This window comes from Microchirus variegatus (assembly GCF_963457635.1).
Source record: "Microchirus variegatus genome assembly, chromosome: 9".
NCBI classification, from domain to species: domain Eukaryota; kingdom Metazoa; phylum Chordata; class Actinopteri; order Pleuronectiformes; family Soleidae; genus Microchirus; species Microchirus variegatus.
In genome coordinates, this window is record NC_139810.1 from 15,564,923 (window position 1) to 15,585,954 (window position 21,032).

General features: G+C 39.7%; 1 protein-coding gene across 3 annotated transcripts; it reads right to left on the reverse strand.

The window, feature by feature from the left end:
• Positions 1–333: 333 nt before the first annotated feature.
• On the reverse strand, positions 334–20,456 carry uba1 (ubiquitin-like modifier activating enzyme 1). 3 transcript variants are annotated; one of them, XM_083895267.1, is made up of 26 exons: positions 20,316–20,456; positions 15,172–15,288; positions 15,027–15,085; positions 14,775–14,943; positions 12,796–12,930; positions 12,608–12,714; positions 12,425–12,515; positions 12,184–12,316; positions 11,994–12,091; positions 11,747–11,893; positions 10,927–11,103; positions 10,668–10,775; positions 10,494–10,574; positions 9,986–10,138; positions 9,341–9,506; positions 9,014–9,210; positions 8,524–8,588; positions 7,705–7,900; positions 6,720–6,794; positions 6,413–6,623; positions 5,591–5,676; positions 5,412–5,504; positions 4,651–4,842; positions 2,094–2,195; positions 1,901–2,001; positions 334–1,155 (listed from the first exon to the last, which is right to left on the reverse strand). In XM_083895267.1, exons 2-26 carry the CDS (start codon positions 15,286–15,288, stop codon positions 1,020–1,022), a joined length of 3,195 nt encoding a protein of 1,064 aa, XP_083751393.1. In that variant the 5' UTR covers positions 20,316–20,456; the 3' UTR covers positions 334–1,019. The 3 variants fall into 3 exon arrangements, with proteins under 3 accessions (XP_083751393.1, XP_083751394.1, XP_083751392.1); XM_083895268.1 differs by lacking the exon at positions 20,316–20,456 and adding an exon at positions 18,269–18,460 and having other exon boundaries at positions 6,434–6,623; XM_083895266.1 differs by lacking the exon at positions 20,316–20,456 and adding an exon at positions 18,269–18,460.
• Between the last annotated feature and the right edge of the window lie 576 nt (positions 20,457–21,032).

The window sequence follows — 21,032 nt, forward strand, 5'->3', positions numbered from 1 at the left end:
TTCTCTTATGCATCAACAGCTGAACTGTTAAGAGTGAAAGACTAAATCAAGAGCTAAATCAGTTGATTCTTTCTTTTTTGAGTTAAATACTACATCAAATATTATGGCAAAGAATAAAAAAAAAAAGACTCAGAAATCTTCTTAACATGTTTATTCACTATCACACTAAGTGCTCGCATTTTCAAGATACATCTCATTGCTTTGCTCTTACACTGTATGTCGTTTGAAGTTAACAAGGTAGAAAGAGTTTATGATCTACAAGTTGTGTGTGTGCCAGACCGTTCTTGAACTCTTGTTAGACCCAGACAGACCCACCCACCCCCCATCCCCCAAAAAAACCGAAATATAAAGAGAACTGATGTCTTGTGCAAGAGCTGCTCAGTCACAGAGTGCTAATGTGATGGCCTTGGGTAAGAATCCAGTCAAGAGAGGTCAAATTTAAGGTGATCCTACAGTAAATTCAGCATCTGGGGTTGAATTTTGGATAGTTACACATGTACTGAGAATCAATTTTGCCCCAAAGTCAAATCTCTTCTTTGAATCCCCACAGCAGTTGATTGAACTGACTTTATTTGCAAAACAGAGAGTGGGAACGGGTCGATGAGGAGAAGAGTGGAGTGATTTAAAAAATAATAATAATAAATCCCTTACTGCTGATGACTAACAGTACGACATTAGCCGAGCGATGGAGTACCAGGAGAACACGAAGGCTTGGAATTATACTGAGCAGAGGCTCTGCTGCAGAGAGACATCAGGAGGTCCAGTAAAACATGCTCCCTCCTCTCCAGTGACGCCACTGTTCCCACAGTCCAGCACCCACTGGATCCTAACACACAATACAGGGGTTCCCTTAGGTCAAGCTTACTGGGGCTATGTACACTCTGACCTGACCTGGATCAACCCACCCACCCCCAACAACTCAACCCACCTCAAATGCTCACTTTTTTATTTTATTTTAACTTTTAAACAACCACCCCCCCGGCACTCACACCTTCCCATAGGTGGGTTCAGTGTGACGCTCAGCGGATGGTGTATCTGACATACGGCACTTCCACGTCCTCGTCCGTCAGGTCGTTGCAGCACAGCTCGAACACCAGTGCCTTCACGTGCTTGCCCAGCTTCTTTTTGGAAACCTTAGTCACGATCTCCGTCATCCTACAGGACAGAGAAAAAAAAAAAACGTGTTTCTCAATTAATTTATTAAGCTTCTGATGATGGTGCATTCAAACACACTGCTCTGTCAGGCCTTATGCAAAGAAACGCATAAACAATCAATGTTACTTTGAATGTTTCCCCCCCAAACACTCGATAAACCGTCTCCAAACACATGAATAATACGATAACTACAAAGCTAAACTACAATGAACGCAGGCGGTTATCTAAATGAAAACAAGGGTTGCAGTTTGAGATTTTCTTACTCTGAGACCCCATTATCAAAAATCGCATTTCAAGGCTTTCAAAAATGCAAAGAAATAAAAGATAGCAAATTCACCAATCACTGTAAAAACACTAAGAATAAGTTAATGATTCTTAACGTAAGTTCGCTAAGAATTTCCATTATTAGAATTGCAATTGCGGATACATTAAATATTAACATAAGTTAAAAATGCTGTGTCACAGTGCTACAAAGGCTGCATCTTTCACTTCAGGACATCCTGAAAATGTATTTGTTCTCCTCAGCTCACACTGATTCTATCAGCATGAGAAGGTGAGCTGAACTCACTTACACCCCGACAGACGACATGCATCTGCCTGGTGTATCAGTATTAGCATGGCTGGATCATCATAGGAGATCAAATTGTGACATTCTGAACAATTTACAACTAAATAACTGTGACATGACATTTTGTATTCTTCCCATTCCTCTCACAGTTTGCTTCCTAATGAACAGACTACTCACGGTAGGTCCAGTCTTTCTTTGAGCTTGGCAGCAGGCATGAAGAAGGAATAGAGCATGGACACTCCCTGAGACAGCATGGTGATCTCCAGCTTGTGCTCGTTCTAGTGACCAACAAGAGATGGATGGGATATTGTTAAATGTGGTCAGAAATAGCAAAATGTCAAAATGAAGAGCAGGATTGACGGGAACATACTTTAAAGTAGTCCAGGAACTGTTGGAGTGTCATCTCCTCCCCGTTGGACTGCAAGCCTGTGACCTCAAAGCGATCCCACAACGTCCAGTCGATTTCATAGTACTGCAAATACAGGTTCAAAGAGTGGCAATTAATGAGATACTAATGTCAGTCAGAGAGAGCACACTATTTTTTTGCATGAAACATTAATGTATTTGTTCTCCTCAGCACACACTGATTCCATCAGCATGAGAAGCTGAGCTGAACTCACTTACACCCCGACAGACGACATGCATCTGCCTGGTGTATCAGTATTAGCATGGCTGGATCATCATAGGAGAGCTTCTAATCATTCACATTGTAAAGAAAGAATACACTGTGCCAAAATTGAGACTAGAAATGCAAAATATACATGAAAAACAAATGGTACCCACATCTCATTGCTGTTATGGTTATCAAATTTCTTCATTTAAAAAGAAACCTTTCTATGAGGATAAGGAAACAGTTCTGACTCTTCAATAGTAATTTTTCCTGATTTATAATATATAGTGCTGGGAAACTATACGGCGTTAAAGCATGACGCGTTTCCATGGCAACTGACCAGAAAAAGACAAACGTGACGCCATGTTTAAGTAACTCCCGGTTGTTAAAATTAGTCTCTACAGAGCCGCCTTCACACAAGAGCCGCCTTCACACAATACGACGTGCTATGACATACCACACGAACACGACGAGGGAGGAAAAAACACAAGTGCTTGATCAAGGGCCTGACCTGGGGATAGTGGCGGGAACCCAGACCCGCACGGGTTGGGCTCAGGCAGAGAATCTTAATACTTATCAGTGCTTGCGTGTAGGGCGCGCCGTCTGCAGAGCCCCGCACCACATCCCAGGTGCGAGAATAAACAAGGCTTTAATCAAAGCGAGCTTATGACCCGCTCCCGTCAAATTAAAACTCATGCACTGAATCAACAAACGTTTACAGCCTTAAACATATGGTAATTAACAGTGTTGTCAAAATGGTTAATGTACTGCAATTGACTTTAAATATTTGTGTAGTAGTTAATTAAGTACTTTTAAATTAACATTTCAAATCAGATACTTTTTACTTACGTAGGGTTGTCATTTTGGTACTTCTACTTTTACTTAAGTAAATATTTCTGTGGTTATTTGTACTTTTACTTATGTATTGAGATTCAGTACTTCCTCCACCACTGATCAGGCCTAACATAAGCCTTACTTTAAAACACTTGAGTAAAGACACAGAATTAAACAGAAAATCCATACCAAATCCAATGGGCAAATACATAACACCTCACAGTTAAGCAGCACTGGTACACCAACCGTCAGTGTTTATCTTAACTGAAACAGAGGGCTAATGGTTTTTCTTTTAATGCTTCCCTGCAGTTCTTAAATGATCTTTGAAACAGATGTAAATATCACATTATGGTTGATGTGGTGCATATTGCCACGACTACTGCTAAAATGTGTTCAACACTCGGGTGCTTGGACAAGGTATCAGGAAAAAGCCTTTCAGCTCATCATAAACATATGCACTCACAAGCACCTGGGTGTTATACAAATTTCACAGACTAATCTCCTAGCAGCAGACAGACAGATCAGCGACATGTGATATTCATAATCATTTCAAAGATCATTTAAAAACTGTAGGGAAGCATTTTAAAGAATATCCAATAGCCAGTCAGTTTGAATTAAGATAAATACTGGCTGCTGCTGTACCAGTGCTGCCTAAATATGAGTTTTGTTTAATCTAGAGCTGAAACCATTAATCGATTACTAAATTAATCGTCAACCATTTTGATAATCGGTTTGAAGCGTTTTTTCATGATTTAAACCAGATTTCTAATTGTTTTAGCTTCTTAAATGTGAACATTTTCTTTGTTTCTTTGCTCCAAATAACAAAGAAATCACTAAAACTGAATAATTTGTATGTGAACAAAACAAGACATTCAAGAACATCATCATTTCCAGCTTTGACAAACACTGATCAATGTTTGAGAGAAATATAATTGACAGATTAATAGTTCGTTGGGGCTGTAGTTTAATCCTGTGACAGTTTTAGAGTAAGGCCTGAGCAACTAGTTCTGAAAGTTTAAGATGTAACCCTTTTTTAAATTTAGGTTATGGCTTAAATTTTGTTTGTATCCGTTTCACATTTTATTTAAATGTCCTTTTTTTATTTGTTTTTGCCAAAATATGTTGGGGAATGTGCAATCAAACAATTGATATGTCTCAATTATTCATCTACAATGGAAAAGCAGTGCGCATCGAGGGCAATTAATAGATTTTTAGTGATTGTTTTAGTACTTTGGCTTTATCTGATAAACCTCTTGGTAAATAAGTACATCCATCCGTTTCTTTTCACTCGACAATTCGAACTGTTGCCACAGCTATGGCTGCTTCTTAGTTTCACACCTTTCACATAAAATAACAGTTGCTGTCCTTTTCCCCCCATTTCCCCTAACTATTAGATCCGTGAGGGTCATCAGCTAAGATATTATCATGCATCCATAGACCAGCCAAACCAAACCATCAAAGCTTTAAACCAGCAGGTGCCTACCTTGTGTTTGGGAGCAGCGATAGGTTCAGAGAAGGCAAAGAAGGGCAGGGCTAAGTTCATGAAGCCATTTTTGTACGACTCCAGCTTCTTGTGATCTTGCACGATCTTGTATAGCTCCAGGCACACCAGACCTACCACAGCAGACGTAGTGGTGGCGATGGCAGGAATGATCTTTCCAGCGATCAGTTTACTCTGGATTAGAAGGTGAGGAAAAAAAGAGCAATGAAGACAGCGTAAAGGACTTGACTAACCTTTAGGTTGACAGTAAATATTTATCAAAACCTGACTCTGACATGGACTCTATATAATAAATGTCAGACCAAAATTACAATGCAAATTTTGCTGCATGAGGATTTTACACATTTTTCTTCTGCAGTAACTGGTTCCATCTGCTGCTCTGCAAAATCGTTCCTGAGCTGACAGACCATAATCACTGGTGTGTAGTGGTGGAGAGTTGCCCATTGCAGGCAGTGGCTACAGACATGATCAGACTGGTTCAAAGCTTCAAGTTTCTTTGTAGAGCTCAAAATAGGTTAAATTGCGTTAATATCATTAACATGGATGTGGTACTTTTCTTTCTCCACAGTCCAAGTTCACACCATTTTAAAAGTAAAATTTGTTTGGGATTGCATTTGCACAGCAGTAAAACAATGGTAATACTATGACAGATGTATTCTGGATCATGTAACCCAGTAAATCAAGTCAAGGTTTTTCCCCCAGCACAGATAATTAACATCAACCTCAGTATAAGATTGCCTCACCTTGTGTCTGTCTGCAGGGGGAATGTCATAATTTTCTGCCCTCAGGTTGGACGCTGCCACAATAAAGTCCATGTGGAAGTTTGTGTCATCATCCTGTTACCACACAGACAGGACAATAGTTAGCATATGTTCAACTGAGAACAACCAGGAGACATAAGGTTACAGAGAAATGCATGTACCTTCTCAAACTCAATAGGGCAGAGTTTGAACTGTGAGTTCTCAGAAGTGGGCAGCTGGGCCTTGAGCTCCTCCAGTCTTGAGTCATCTATACATCAAAACAGAGGTCATCTTTAAGAACCACCAATGTACACGGTTTATTAGTAGTTTCACATGAAAGCGACTACCAGCAATAAATCAACCTCCAAAATACACTACCGACACAAATTGTGACTTCCTGTCATGATCATCCTGATCAAAATGTGATACAAGAAATAAAAAAAGAAACATAATTCTAAATATCATTAATCTGCTTCCTCCATCAAAAAAAGATGTCAGATGTTAAGTGATACAAAATATGCGGTTTCTTACAAAAAATGTTACAAGAACACATTAGATACATGTATTTTGATGAATATTAAGTGAAAAACTGATTTGTATAGCAGATCTTATACAAAGTGATGCACATAAAACAGCAACCATTCATTTTAGTGATGGGAACAAAAGCTGAATCTTTAGAATCAGTTCACTAAAAAGATTTGTTCAAAAGATTGGTTCACCAAATTGTTCAGTTCTTCCTGCATGACTGGAGCACAGACTCCGTCTAACTCACTGAACTGAAACAGAATGGGTTGGGATTCAGTTCAGTACTTCCAGCTACCATCAGTGCTGTTGCTAAATACACAAAACCTCCCTCTGTTAAAATAGAGATTTTGCCAAGTGTTGGAGTTTTTCATTTTCTGGAATGATAGGTCTTTTGAACTGATCTAAAGAATCAGCATTGCTCTGGAACTTGCTGAGTCATACATACACACACACACACGTATATATTAAGTGACTGTGACCTTGAAATTTGAGCATCTCACCAACAGAAGAATTACTATTCTGCAGCTCCTGGTCAGAGACGTGGATTTTAACTCCGGAGCGAGGGGTGAAGGTAGGCACTTTGACCTCCTGCAAGATCTTGACCACACCAGCACGATCAGTGCTGCCTGGCAAGCCATACGTCTGAGCGAACAGGTTGGCCCCTGCCAATACGTAATCCATGTGCAGCTCCTACAAGGAAAGCACATCAGTCACTGTTTTAAAGTAAATTACATAATGGCATAATGCTTCAAGTGGCTGCAGTAAAAACACTGAATGGATTCTTACATTATTAGTACTGAAATCTAGGGCGTGAGGACACCTCTTTGGGCCAGACCAGAAAGGAGCACCAGAGCTGGTGAGCTGAAAGATAAAGAAATGTATTCATGAAAAGAACATAAAAAAAACACTTCACAAATAAAAAGCAGGTCTTTGAGGGAGCAGCAAGGAAATAAGGTGAATACACAAGGTATTCTGGTTTGTTTTATTTATCATACCAGTCAAAAGCAAAAGGTGGCTACTTCGAAGAATCTAAAAAGGTGTGAAATAACTGATGCAATGCAACAGCAGCTCGTGTTAGGTTAACAGTGCAGTCAACAACACTGTTTGGGAAATTTTGACCAGGAGAAAAGAACAATTCTGAAAACTTTAAGAATAAAAATTACAATATATTAAAATAACATCCACAGTGGGCTCAGCTGACCTTCAGCCAAAGCTCAACTTTCATTAATTCATTTGTTTGTTCAACTGTACAGTGGTGTGCATATCTATGTAGGTAACGTGCAGCGAGGGAGGTGGAAAGCCACATACCGAGCTGGTTTCTAATGTGATCCTGATCTGATTTTTACAGATCCATTTCAATCTGAATGTTTTGGTCGCTCATACAAGATTTCAAAGTGTCTTCTGCATCACTCGCAGTGCGACTCAAACAACAACAACTACATAGGCCCAGAGGGACGGAAGTTAATGGAGCCGTGTTTAAAAGTGGAAAACAAGTTGGTGTTAAAAAGAAAGAAAGAGGGAAAGCACCAGGCATCACTGGTCTGCCTGCATCACACACCCGCCTCTCCTGCCATTCCAGCAGTGATGAGATGGCATAACTCAAAAGTTTCCTTCTCTGCCGCTTCCTTGCAATCAGAAATTTGGGACAGTAACGGGCACGTCTCTTGCCAATTTTGTTTAGACTACTTGTTATTCCAAGGCATGGCCTGCAACTATAGAAATCCATGTGGATCAGATTCTGATCAGACATGCTCACAAATTTTGTGTGTACCTGTTCTGGGGGGAAGTTGTGCAGCAACTGGCGGATGTTGTTGCTGTATTGGCACTGCCAGTGGTTGCGTGCCCAAGCTACACAGTCAGCCCAGCTGTGGGGGCAGTCCGAGACCAGACACTTGTAAACAGCATCTAGAACCTCTACAGGCTGAGCTCCAGGAAGCTTGAGAGTCCGCTCCATGAATTTAGGATCTCTGCAAGTACAATACTGCAAGATCAGCTGAAGAACCATTTTAAGCACAGGATTAAAAATAAAGCAACACCATCCATATTGATTAATGAATTTTAACATTTAAAAGGTAGGAGTAGAAATTACATTTTCTGACATAGAATGAGAAAAAAAGATATAATGTATGGTAATTATTGCATTGCTAAAACAACACATCTAATAGTGCCCCAAGACTTTGGCACAGTAATGTATAGTTTATTGTAATCATCTTTTATCGTACATTACATGCCACGCAGAATAGATGTCCTTATTTTGGATAGGACCACTAATTTTACATTAAGATGACACAATTACAGGGTGGGGGAAAATAGATAATGGCATTAAAATGAACTGATGTTACAAATAAACATTTGGAAAAAAAAAAAATCAATCGACATTTCAGACCACTAGATGGTGCCAGGTTCTAGTGATATTATACAGCTTTGTATACATATATCATTTTGGATTATTCGCAGCATGTTCAAACTAAGTAACATATCCGATTGGCTGAATAGAGGGCAACAATAAAAGATGACTATTTGAAATCAATTGTTCTGTCAAATAGAACAATTACATTACATTTAGATGACAGCGATGAAAGCAACTCACGTGAGGTACTGCATGGCGTTCTCTGATGGCTGTTTAAATAATCCCTCAAACTCATCACGGGCCCACTGAGCAGAGGAGGAGATAACATATCAATAATGCATTCAATTCACCCTTCTAGACACAAGAAATCAATAATAAAAAATCCTAAATTTAATTATTCTGTAACATTTCTCAGATGCCATAGCAATTTAATTTATTGTAATATGTTGATTATTATACATAAAACAGCTGCTGTAAAAAGGCATTTATGACTGTTTGACATGACTTTTGGCCAACTTCAAAAGAGAAGCATTAACTGTTGTCAATCCATTTAGCAAATTTTAAAAAATACGATTTCACTAACCCCAGCTTGAATGGGACTTTTTAAAAAAATGTCAATAAAAAATGGTGAACTGTTGAAATTTAAAAACCCTATCACTTTGGAGTTATCTATAACAGGGGTCTCAAACTGGCGGCCACCCGCCCAATCGATTGCATGTGTGCCTCTTACCTGCAGTGTGTGTTCAATAGCATTTGGGAAGTTCTTCAGTGTACAGATGGGGATCGACTTCTCTGGCGGGTCTTGGCTGGAGCTGTACGACTCTGTGAGGAAAGGGATCACGACCTGGACATTGCCCTTGGTGCCCAGAGTACCAGACTCCAGTAAGGGTTTACGGTAGTACACACACCTCCGATCCATGTACATACCTACCCCAGGGGCAAAATAAAACAAAGCACATCATAGATAGTAAATATATGGCTTATAAACATCCACATTAGAAATATAATTCCCAAGAAGGTAAAAAAAAAAATGAATTCACTGATTGGAATGCCTTACGTGCATCAACATTGTCCAGTGCATTGGTCACTCCATCAAGGCTTTCAAAGAAGTCGTCGTCATATACTCGTTCTGTGTCAGGGCCGACTCTGTTTTGGTGACCTGTGATCCTGATAGAGGGGTTCATCTGCTTCACTGCTGCTGCTGCTGTGTCACTCTTCATTTTCTGTTGCCACACAAAAATTATCAGAGTCATTATCACTTTCTATTGCAATGTCAACTCCAGTAGTGCAACCGAGTGGTGGTTAACAAGTGTTAAGCTCAGGGCTGCAACAAATAATAGACTCATCCTACAGTAAAAAAAAAACAACCGTCATTTACTTTAATACTCGATTTACAGGTTTGGGAGAATTTTGAATAACTATAAGTATGCTTTATGATTCTCACAAAGACAAGCTGTACTGTAAAACATAGAAGTTAAACAGGAGCCCCATGACAGGTGAGCAAGAAACACACCGGTGTAAAAAACAGAAGTGCATAAGATGCAGCAAATCAACACTGCCGGCATCATGCACTGCACTTGCACACAATGTGAAAGTGGCCACAACATTATTATCCAAGGTTCATGTCCACCAGCAGCTGCTTATTTAGTACAATTTACTACAAAGCTGTTTGTAGCCGTAATTACAAATAAATTACACTAACCGTAACATCTGAGGGTCGGAAGAGGAACTGTCTGTTGAGGTTGGACTTCTCTATGGTGTCCATGTCTGTCACAATGACCTCACCCTCTCCACCGGCAAGTCCAATCATAGCAAAATTTTTCAATAGCTCACAGCCAATGGCACCAGCTCCAACCTGGAATGATTACACATCACATCAGTGAAATGATCACAGTAGTTGAGTCACTCATTTGTCATAATCAGTTATGATTCCTGTGTCACCACAGACACAAATACACTGCTATGCTGAGACATGGTCTAATGGAGGAGAAAGGCTTAATCAGCATGATGGAAATTTATGTTATAAGGATAATACCGATATTAGATTTATCATGACATTTACTAACAAAGCATATCACAGGATATCTTCTATATCTGGCAATACGCATCCACCACAGGAACTCTTACAGTTTTTCCGCCTCTGAGTAAAATGTTTTGACAGTACTTCATGAACAACATTCTGTGTCATTAAAAACAACTGGTAAACTCACCAGGAAATAGCGCTGTTTGCCAAGCAGATCCTGCAGCTTGGTGCCAAAAACTGCAATTTGCCCATCATATCTGCAGTTCCTCTAGGAGTAAAAGACAAGGGTAGGTTCAACATCAAGGTTCGTCACATCATGTGTATCCTTAAGCAATGTGTGCAATTTCATTTGAACACCTACAGGGGCGCACTCTTCCTCTGTGAGTATGACCCCTTCCTCTTCAGCCAGACACTCCAGGGCATCAAAGTACAGCCACTGCATTATCGGCATAAACTTTCCTGTGCATGCCTAAACAACAGAGACAATGTACATGAGCATATTAGCAGTACATTCATGAGCATATCAACAGTGCATGTTCCAATATGTCTAATCAGAGGACAGTAAAGGGGCTATTAACACTGGATTATCACCTTAAATTTACACAACAGTCAGCACTGACCTTCATCACTTCCTGTGCTGCCAAACCACCGATGTAGGCATTGACAGGGGCCAGATCACCAGAACAAACAAACGACAACTTTTTGATCAGAGCTTCATCAAACTGCTCAATTTTCGCAGCCCCCGTCTGGGCAGAGTTTATCTCCTTGGCTAACATCAACAGGTCATCACCATCAGCCTGGGGGGAAAAACACACAGGTCAGCACTGATGTAATACTCAACTACTAAATGAATTGCCAACTGTGCTGATAATTTATAATTCAGCTTTCCAGCTTCTAAAATAAACACATAGGTATTTTCATTATACTGGTTTCCATGCAACATTCTGTGATAAAAGTCTTGCCTGTAAGGCACATCATTAAAATATGTAACAGGGTTTTCATGTTGTGGTTTACTAAGGGTGGAGGAAAAAACTTGATTCTCAATTGTGTAAAAAAAAAAAAAAATATATAGTATCGAACCCCTATGAATAGATGCAGAAAAATTTATAATCATAATTTTAATAAAAAAGATATAAACTAGGAGGTACTTTCTGAAGAAACTGCAATGATATTGCTGCCTTCTACTCAAGCTCGGGGGGAGGGGGCCTTGTATTTTGGAGACGGTCTTGCACCGCCATGCTTCTACCACAGTCCAATAGCTAGAGCATACATTTCACATGCACATATCAAGTGAGAGTCATCTTTCCTGTAGGTAAGGCCACCAGGTAAGGGTGAGATGAGACGTTTGACACAGCCTGCAGTCTTAACCATTATACGTCAGCAATTCTCACACACTGGACCTTTTAAGACAGTAATGCCATAAATACGGCAGATATTTACCTGGCTCCATGGAACAGGAAGGCGGTTGTTTTTCTTCTGGAAGGCGTGGATAGCCTGGAAGCCCACATGCAGCTGCCCTGGACGCTCAAACTTGGCAAAGTCTGTCATGAGGAACTCTGGCTCAGCCATGGCGGAAGTAAAGGATTTCTACAGAATGAATGGACATACAAGACAATGACATGTAAATATGAAGTTACTGAGATCACTATCACATATCAACAGAAAAAGTGCAACATGAGATACTTACAAAGGAGATCTTTTTGGGCATCTTAACCTGGGAGACTATTCCGCCTCTTACATAATCCACAAATCCAGTTGTGTCACAGATGCTAAAGGTGTAGGGACCTGCACAGAGAAGGAAAGCCATTTCGATTTGCAAGTCATAATCTGACAAAAAAAAAACAGACAATCTTCTCTTAAATGAAAAAAGGTCTTACCCAGAACTTTGATTTCCACAGGCTGGCAGCCATTAAGATCTGTCATACCCTGAATCTCGGTGAAGGTCACAAAGTCACCATTTTCAAAGCCATGTCGAGCCTCGTCCAGACACGTTACAACCCCTGGATTGTCCTAAAGGAACCAAAAAATGAACATTTTAAGTGTGACAAAGATTAAATCTCATGTTATTTCTTAAAAAGCTTAACTGCTTTAAATCTTCAGCAGGACATGATAACAAACCTTGGTGATCATGGAAATCATGGCACTTAGTGGCTGTTCTCCATTGGTGTCATACAATATCATTTCTTCACCAAAATCACAGAAGAGCTGGCTACATAAGAGAATGTAAAATGCACACCATTTAGGACAATGATAGACACTTCATGAGAACTATAAAACAAACGTAAGGAGTTGGAAACATACCCAAACAGACCACGTGTGTCTGCGATGATCAGCTTGATTGCATTGTTGTGGCAGAGCTCTCCAACTTGCTGTTGCTCATCTAGAGTTGAGTTAGTCAATACTACCACCTTGGACGTAAAAAAAGAGACAGATTAAAAACTGTTCTTTCATTGCTGAATGCGAGTGTGTTGATTCCAACCAAGTTATACCTGGAACTTCGTCAGGTAGTCTTCAGAGAGGTCACCAGTGTAGGCCGTCACAGGAACATAGTTATTGAGTTCGGCAAGGCGAAGCTGGCTCACCTCTGCCCTGTTCTTACCCAGATCTTCCTCCCGCAGGTAAAACTGACCACACACAGGAAAAAAGGTAAAGTCAATAAATAATTGATAATATGTCTGTAAAGCAATAATGACTATTCAGACAAGGTTGGACTGAACAGTTCAGCCACCCGGGCCATATAAAATCACAGCTAAAATTGGAATGTGAGATCAATTACACATGCGTGGAATGCAAGACTCATGTGGACCCTTATTTTAGTACGAACAGAGAAAACACTTAAACAGGTGCTAAAAATTTGTTTAGGGTTTGAGAATAGATGATGAGCTTAGGATGGATATGTGCTATACTAAATCCTTAGTAGTTTAAGACCTGCCGAATGGACGCTTGAGCAAAAGCCAGAAACTGAAATAGAAACACTTGAGGACACAGGTTTAACTCAGACTGGGTGATTGAGGATAGGGTTCACTCAGACCTAAGAATGTGCTATTGTGACAAATTAATCTGCCTTATTTTTAACAGCTACATTCAAATTTGGATTGTTCGGTTGACACAGGCTTCAGCCATGGTTGTGTCTCTTTCACACCAAAATTGATGGGTTTGGCAAACCTGCTGTAAAGCAGCAATTAACACCATTTCCATTGCTATTACACATGGATTGTGGTGTCACAAATTTACCAGAAACAAAACAAACTAAACATAAAACACTGCATTCAGTGGCAACTTTGCAGTAGTTTCCATTGTGAATCTTTTACTTTAGCCATCCTTCAAGCTATAATTTAATTGATACAAAACAATATTGAGCACCATGTCATGTTGTAATGTTTGCTACAATATTCATGACCAACAGCCAGAGGATGCATGCTTATTGTGGCGCTGTGCCAGAAATAACAAGAATGTACATGGCTGCCAAAAAAATAAGACAAAGAAATAAGCAGGTTCACAGTGGCTTGTGGTCAACAATGCCAAACAGAGCAGAAAGCAGTTAACATCCATAGGCACTCAGAGTTATATGAAATGAGAGTGAAGGCATAGTAAACATATTTCCACTAATTGGATATCAGACCAGTAGAGAGAAAAAAATCTGTGTCAGACCATTATTAAGGGTGGGGTGGCCACAGACCTTTTTGGATGACAAGAATAAAGTTGTGCCGACCAATGTAAAAAAAAAAGATGGATCATTATTGAAAGATCATCAATGAATAATGATGCATCATACACAAATCTAATACTTCCGCAATGCTGGGTGATATTAGGGCTAGATATCAGGATATAAAGCTGCAGATGTTGTTTTTCTGAGCTCATCAAGTTTCCCCGTTCTGTTTTCTGTGTCTCTTTATATCTCAATGTACATCCATGTGTTACCCAATATACAGTTTGTATTTTAACTATACACAAGTGTACACCTCTTTGTACATCCAACCTTCCCACACAGCCTCATTTGGCCAATCTTCTTCAGCTCCCACTATAGGACTAAATACTTCCTACGGGCACTGCACTAGTACAAATAATTAAGCTGTTCTCGAGTGACTTTTAAATATAATTGTACTTTTTTTAAAAACTCTGTAATATCTAATTTGTAACATTTGGTTTTTTTTTTTATTAAAAGTGATAAATATCACAATTATCAAGGCAACAGTCTTTAAAACCAGGAAAAGACATTACATATCTTATCACAATATGACCATATCAAAACTCTAAGACCATATCTGCATCATGTCACAATAAAGATAAAATATTGCTCAGCCCTAAAAGGAAGTGAGTAATAAAAGGCATATTTGACTTCAAAATCAGACACAAAAACCCTAACTTGAAAAGTGCAATTTTCCCCTTTATTCTGCCCCTAATGTAGAAGAAAATTATATTATGAAAATGACTGTCCACTCCTACAATATCCATCCATGCTTCCCACCTGAGAGGAAAGGTCTCTCCATTCTGCAACTCCTTGGTCGTGGACCGTGACACTTCTCACTCCTCCCAAAATTACATTCTTGGCAATCTCCACTCCAAGTCCCCTCATTCCAGAGATAAGGACATTGGAGTTTTGCATGCGCTTCATTGCCTCATGGCCCAACACGTAACTACAGAGGGAGAGAAAAATCTTCAAAACTCCACATCTACAACTTGAAGGTTTTTAAGTATTGTTATTAGGATCAAGTCTTACAGTTGTCTGGAGTACAGGCCTTCATCGATCTCAGCATCGTTGCCATTCTTAGCCATGCCCTAACGAGAAACAGGAGGAGAGATTAGTTTGTGTTACAAGTTTCTTCCTAAACATATATATATACAGAGTCTGTATTTATGCTTACGTTGGCAGGTGTGTGGGACAGATCAGTTCTGACAGAGTTTGAGGAGGAGCAGTGGGATCCCGTCTTCGTCTCTGTTCCTGACAAGCGACGCTTCTTGGACAGCGGCGAGCTGGACATCTGTTCATTGAGGAAAAACATTAGATGGACCAACCGGCAAGCTGATAGACAGTACTACTTCACATGTTCCTTCCACAAATGTATATACAATTTATAAATGATAGGTTTATAAATTATTTTATAAATCTATCAACTTTAAAAGAAATTACAGTTGGTAGCTTTAACAATTAAACGTATCAAGCGGATCGTGGCAGCCCACTGAGTCCTTTTACACATTTTAGGGATACAATTATGATAGATTGGTTAATTACCAAGTATTTTTGATTTTCAGTTATCAAATTCAGTAGGTTTTTTAATTAATTTAAACAAACTCCAAGCTTTCAGTTTAATAATGAGTACTTTCAGGTTACATTTGAGAGTAGACCGATTACACCCTTGCTCCGAGGTTTAAGAGACACAGATTAAATTTTTCCAACATTTTCTGGACCAAACAAAATTATTAATTATACATTTAATTGGGGTTTGGAGAGGTGCGAGAAAAACACAAGTCACTGCTATGGTTTAAACTTAAATTACTATCCAAGTTAAAGGCCACCAAAATCCCCTTCCTTTTGAAAGATTACTAGTGTAAAGAGCAGGTGGACTGGCTCTGAGCCAAAAACAAATCTGCCAGAAAATGAACCGAGCCTGAGAAATGGGCATGAGTAACATTATTATCAAACCTTTTCATGCATGGGGACAGTGCTGAACTTGTTTATGTACTACTGTCGTTTATTATACTGATGGGGAAGAATGAACAGCCAACACGGTTCAATGAAAAGAGCTGAATCATGCGCGTGTATATATCTTTATATAATTATACATAACAATTACGTGAGTAAACATTTTACAAGAAATTAAAGTGTAATGTGTTGTGCATTAATTAGTTATGGTAGATCGACCTCTGTGTTTAATCTGTCAAAATGACGGACAGGTTTCCGATTTTTTCGTCACGGCAGAAAAATACCTGTCACGCATGATCAAGCTTTTTCACACTATTATTGCCTAAAAGGAGTCTTTTGAACAACATCATATATGATATATTGCCCAGCACTGTGTACAGCCTCCACTTAATTCTATAATTTGTCACCAAATACTATAGGCACTGAACAAATTCAGTACATGTGTACATTTTCAAAATATGCTCTGCAGTAACCACACTAATGCACAGCGGAGCTTAATCACATTTCCTTGTTTCCCCGACAACGTAACACAATCACCTTGCATGTTGTTGTCAAGCCTGTTAATGCAGCTGACTTCAGCATTAACATCTATCGTAAGCACGGACCAGACTTGTATAGAGAATGCAAGCACGAACCCAAAGCTTGAAGAGCCACCTATCTCCTTCATGTCTGGTGTATGGGAACACTCGGTTCCCAGTGAACTACTGTAGCAGCAGAGAAAGACAAATGATGTCCCTGTTCAATAGAAATCAGCTATGCCGATGGTAATACATAAAATATTAACTCATTTGAAATGTGGATATCACCAGAACAAGAAAAAACGGAGTGCATTTTTTTTTTACAAATGCAGATACCCCTGGCACATAAGCAGTCTTTATTAGGAATTTGGATAAATCTCCTGTTATGACCTCCCTTTCATATTTAACAAAATAAGAAATGTGGCTTGAAAATAGAATGAATGAACAAGCAAGGACTGTTCAACTTAAGTGTTAAACACTTTTTATTTGAGAACTTTCACATTCATCTTTGAGGTTAGTTCGTAGTAGGTGCAGCAATATCTAGAATTGTTTTATAATACTCCGAAATACTCTCTCTTTTTTTTTACACTGTTCAACTTCTTTCAGGAAAGTGTTTACAGTTGAGTCTCATTTAAGCATGCTAATAAATGAAAAACAGTTTTTTCACATCTCATATCAAAACTGAGATATATACACCAAGCTGTGACTTTTACCTACAGTTACTCCCCCACTAAATACTCTTAACTGCAGACACTGACTACATCTTTTTCTCCCTTTCTGGAAATGGTCAAGCTGCCTTATTGAAAATCAGGAAGAGACTGTATAGTCAATTGTTTGGCTTCATATTTTCCTCAACCAGGTCTAATAACTGTATTAATGCTTTTAAAAAAGGTGCTATACAAGTTATCAGTATTAAAACCAACACCAGTCAAACTCGATTCACATATTGTACGCAGTCACAGGATAACTAAAAAGACAGTGAGGTGTTTCTCTATTCCTATTCTATTTTTTCTGTTCTGCCATTTTAATTGAACACCCATGGGCAAGAGACGTTCACCATCATCTCATCCTAAACTACAAAGGACAAAGTCCCTCATTTTCGTCGGTAAGAGGCCGCAGTATCGGTCGCACATTTCGACGGCTATTCAACTCAATTCGCATCCAACGCAACTCAGTCCTTATGTCGATCGACGATCGTTAATAAACCTGAGAAGAGGTCAAACTACCCGGAGAATGCATACAACAACACAAACAAATGTGTCGATTTCATCCAAATCGAAAATAAATGCATCCGGCATGATACAGCAAAGCGATTCCCCTCCCTCTCCGTCAGTGTTGTTGCTAGTTCCTTCATAAACACCGTGATTCATAAAGTTAGCCGCTAACAAACCGGTTTAACAAGCTCTTCCATCAGTGTCGATCAACCCGAGATGGGGGGAAATCCATTAAACAGACCGACTAATCTGATAATTTAGCGAGGACACGGGAGTCACAAAATGAATAAGTTAGAGGCAATAAAACACCAAAGTCAGTCTGTGTTTCCAATAGCTCCTCGGCCTACAGGCCTGCGTTACCGCACAACTTTACAAGCTAGTAGCTAACTGCTATCGCCACAAAAACACCAAGGGGTTTATTTTGACACTTAGTCAGTGCAGGTCCAACAATGATACCGTTTTGTAAATAAAAAGTACATAACAAAAATAATCAAAATACAACATTTTCGCTCCGTTTTTGCATTTTTGACGAATGAAAGAGGCAGCCGTTCCACTCGTGCCTCCTCATTGATTTCTCTTTCCTTACCAATAATGCTTCTCGGTCCCTTCCCAGTGCGAACCCGCTGCTCTTCCGCTGTGTCTAATGTCAGTAATGGCGATGAGAATATGTTGTACAAAGAAGAGAAAGACGGGTTTACGGGATTAAAGTGATCTGCACTATATTGTCGAGTCACTATCGCTGAGCTAAGAGTGTCTCTCTACTATAGACTGCGGTGGTGGCTTTCCGACTGCAAGACGGGAACAAAACCAAAATGGCAGAAGGGGAGAAAGGGGCGGAGAAATTGTGACGCTAACCCTGAAAGATTAAACAGGAAAGGGTGGCCGGGAACACGTGGCTCAGCGCAGGCGCTGCGGTCATTGGCTGGAAGACAGAAGCCCAAACCGCTCTCACCCCGCCCCTTGCTACCAGAAGATGCATGCTGTGTACAGAGCGACGCTACAAAATGAACTGCTTTACCTCCACAAATCTATATTAGGAAACATATTTCAATTCTCCCGAAAAAATACAGCGTGCATACGAAGTATAAGGAAGAGAAGTTGCATATTAACACGTACGCTGTAATCCTGTGTCTTGTAAACGTGACATTTGGCAATTAAAGTTAATTTTAAGGCCAAAATGTGACTGCTTGCCAAGTTCATGCCTGTGCTATAGCGATGCGCATGCATTTCCCCAGTGAGGTTCATCACACATTTCCCTTTCACATTAGTGCTCTGTATGACAGCCTTTATCCAACCACTGACAGACTTTTCCATACACAAGGGGGAAACTATACAACATTGTGGACACAATGGTCTTGGTTTGCTGAACTGAATGACACTGTACTTCACTGCTTCATCCGATTTGGAATAATTTGCAAAAACAGCAGAATTTTATAGAGCTGGTCTCTTTGACTGCTTTTAAATTCACCTCCAATACTATAGCCTGGTGAGTCTGGCTGATGTTTTAAAAGATTTAAACTGTCCCTTTTAATCATCAATGGATGCTGGCAGTTTTAATATATAGTTAAATGAATATTCTACATTATATTACTTTCGACAAATATATATATATATATACACACACACACACACACATTAATCCGTCTGCAAATTAAATGACCTGCTGCCCATCTTGGCTAAGATCACTCAGTAATAGCATGTGAAAGAGGACTGCACATACAAATCTTACAACACATGTGCCACATTGCAAAATCTATGAAATTACTTTATTCTGTATAGTTAGAATAAAAAAAGGAAAGCAGATAAACTACCTGATAGTGATGAAGACAGGTACAACATTAAGTAGGGCTACTTGCTAACTATAGTGATGCTGAGCGCTTGGGCCCTCAGTCACATTGAGGTTAGGGGTGAGCATTCTTTGTAGAGGAGGAGTGTTGGGGGAGGGGGTGCCTGGAAAATGACAAAGGCCCAGCAAAAAAAGAGTGGGCCGCATACATGTCGACGGGGGACCCCGTTTTCATCTCTGTGCTAATAAATGGTAGAAAATACACCCATTTTCCTCAAGGCTAGTGTAACTGAAACACACGCATATTATCCATGTCAAAGTCTGCATGGCATACAAATATGAGATGCAATGCAATACGTCGTTTCAGTGATAACATCGATAAACGTCCACATTACAGAATTCACCACTTACTAAAGCAATTAAGAGCCGGTTCCTGCTTGTATAGTTAGATTTTGTCCACATTGTGTCTGTAGCCAATAAGCTTTAAAGCTACAGTTAACGTTATTCACAATTTCGGATTATCGGAACACTCTCAGAGACATAACATGAGCCATTGCTGAATAAATGTTAACAGTTACATGGTTCGTTGGTTATGGTTATCCGGTACGTGGAGCTGAAATGCTTAGCATGGCCTGCGGCAATTGATGTTTAAGACTATCACTAAAGCACTTCAAACGACTGCGTAGTTGTTAGCTTGTGTCCAGCTAGCGTTAGTGCTATCTAGCCACCCAACGACTTTTCCCCTTCTCTTGCCGCTATTAGCTAACTAGCTAACGGCAGCCAACTAGCTGGGGTTGCTAACATTACCAAGGCAATAGCTTACACAAGTGTGCATAACTGAACTTACCACATCCGATATTACTCGGCCTGATCTGGAGTATTAAAAACGGCTTGTGTTTAAGCAAGGGCACTTAACAGACAACGTGACGGAATAACTGCAAACTGAGAAGTGTGTCAGGGTGGCGGGCAGTATGTGAGTTTTCCGCTGGACGCCTGCCTACCCGGCAGTTGCACAAACGCTTCCCCTCACTCTATTTCAGTTCAAAGCAAAGCAGCAACATGTGCAAGTTACAGGCGCTACCATTATGCCGGTCCACGGGTTCCAACGTAAAGTGAATTCAAATGAATGAATCGAGACGTCATTATTCTACTGATCCTGGCTCGTCAACAACATCACCCACACATTGGCTTGTATTGTAACACACGCTAGTAATAAACGTTATTAATTGTTTACAAACATGAACAGTTTTGTAGCCCCCGTGCCTTCACGAGTATGGACTAATCCGGGGTGACGCAGGGGCAGATGGAACTTGAAGGAGTGACTTTATTGTGCCACACAAACCACAAATTAGTATTCTTTTATATGATTAAAGCACATTAAAAGACCGCCATGTATATTAATGTGCGACATTTGCTTTGCCTACTATTATAATATAAAATCAATATTTGAAAAACGAATGCATTACTAATTTATTAATTTAGTTAAATCCATAAAGATAAATTATGAGTGATATATTGAACTTTTAATATTTTTTCATTAAATGTAAAAGCTCCAGTATGTAAC

Excerpts from the sequence above, each read along its gene's own strand:
- uba1 (XM_083895267.1), bottom strand. The coding sequence starts at position 15,288 with ATGTCCAGCTCGCCGCTGTCCAAGAAGCGTCGCTTGTCAGGAACAGAG. Across the intron at positions 12,317-12,424 it reads TGATTTCCATGATCACCAAG|GACAATCCAGGGGTTGTAAC; the intron begins GTTTGTTATCAT and ends TGGTTCCTTTAG. Across the intron at positions 2,002-2,093 it reads AGTTCCTGGACTACTTTAAA|AACGAGCACAAGCTGGAGAT; the intron begins GTATGTTCCCGT and ends GTTGGTCACTAG.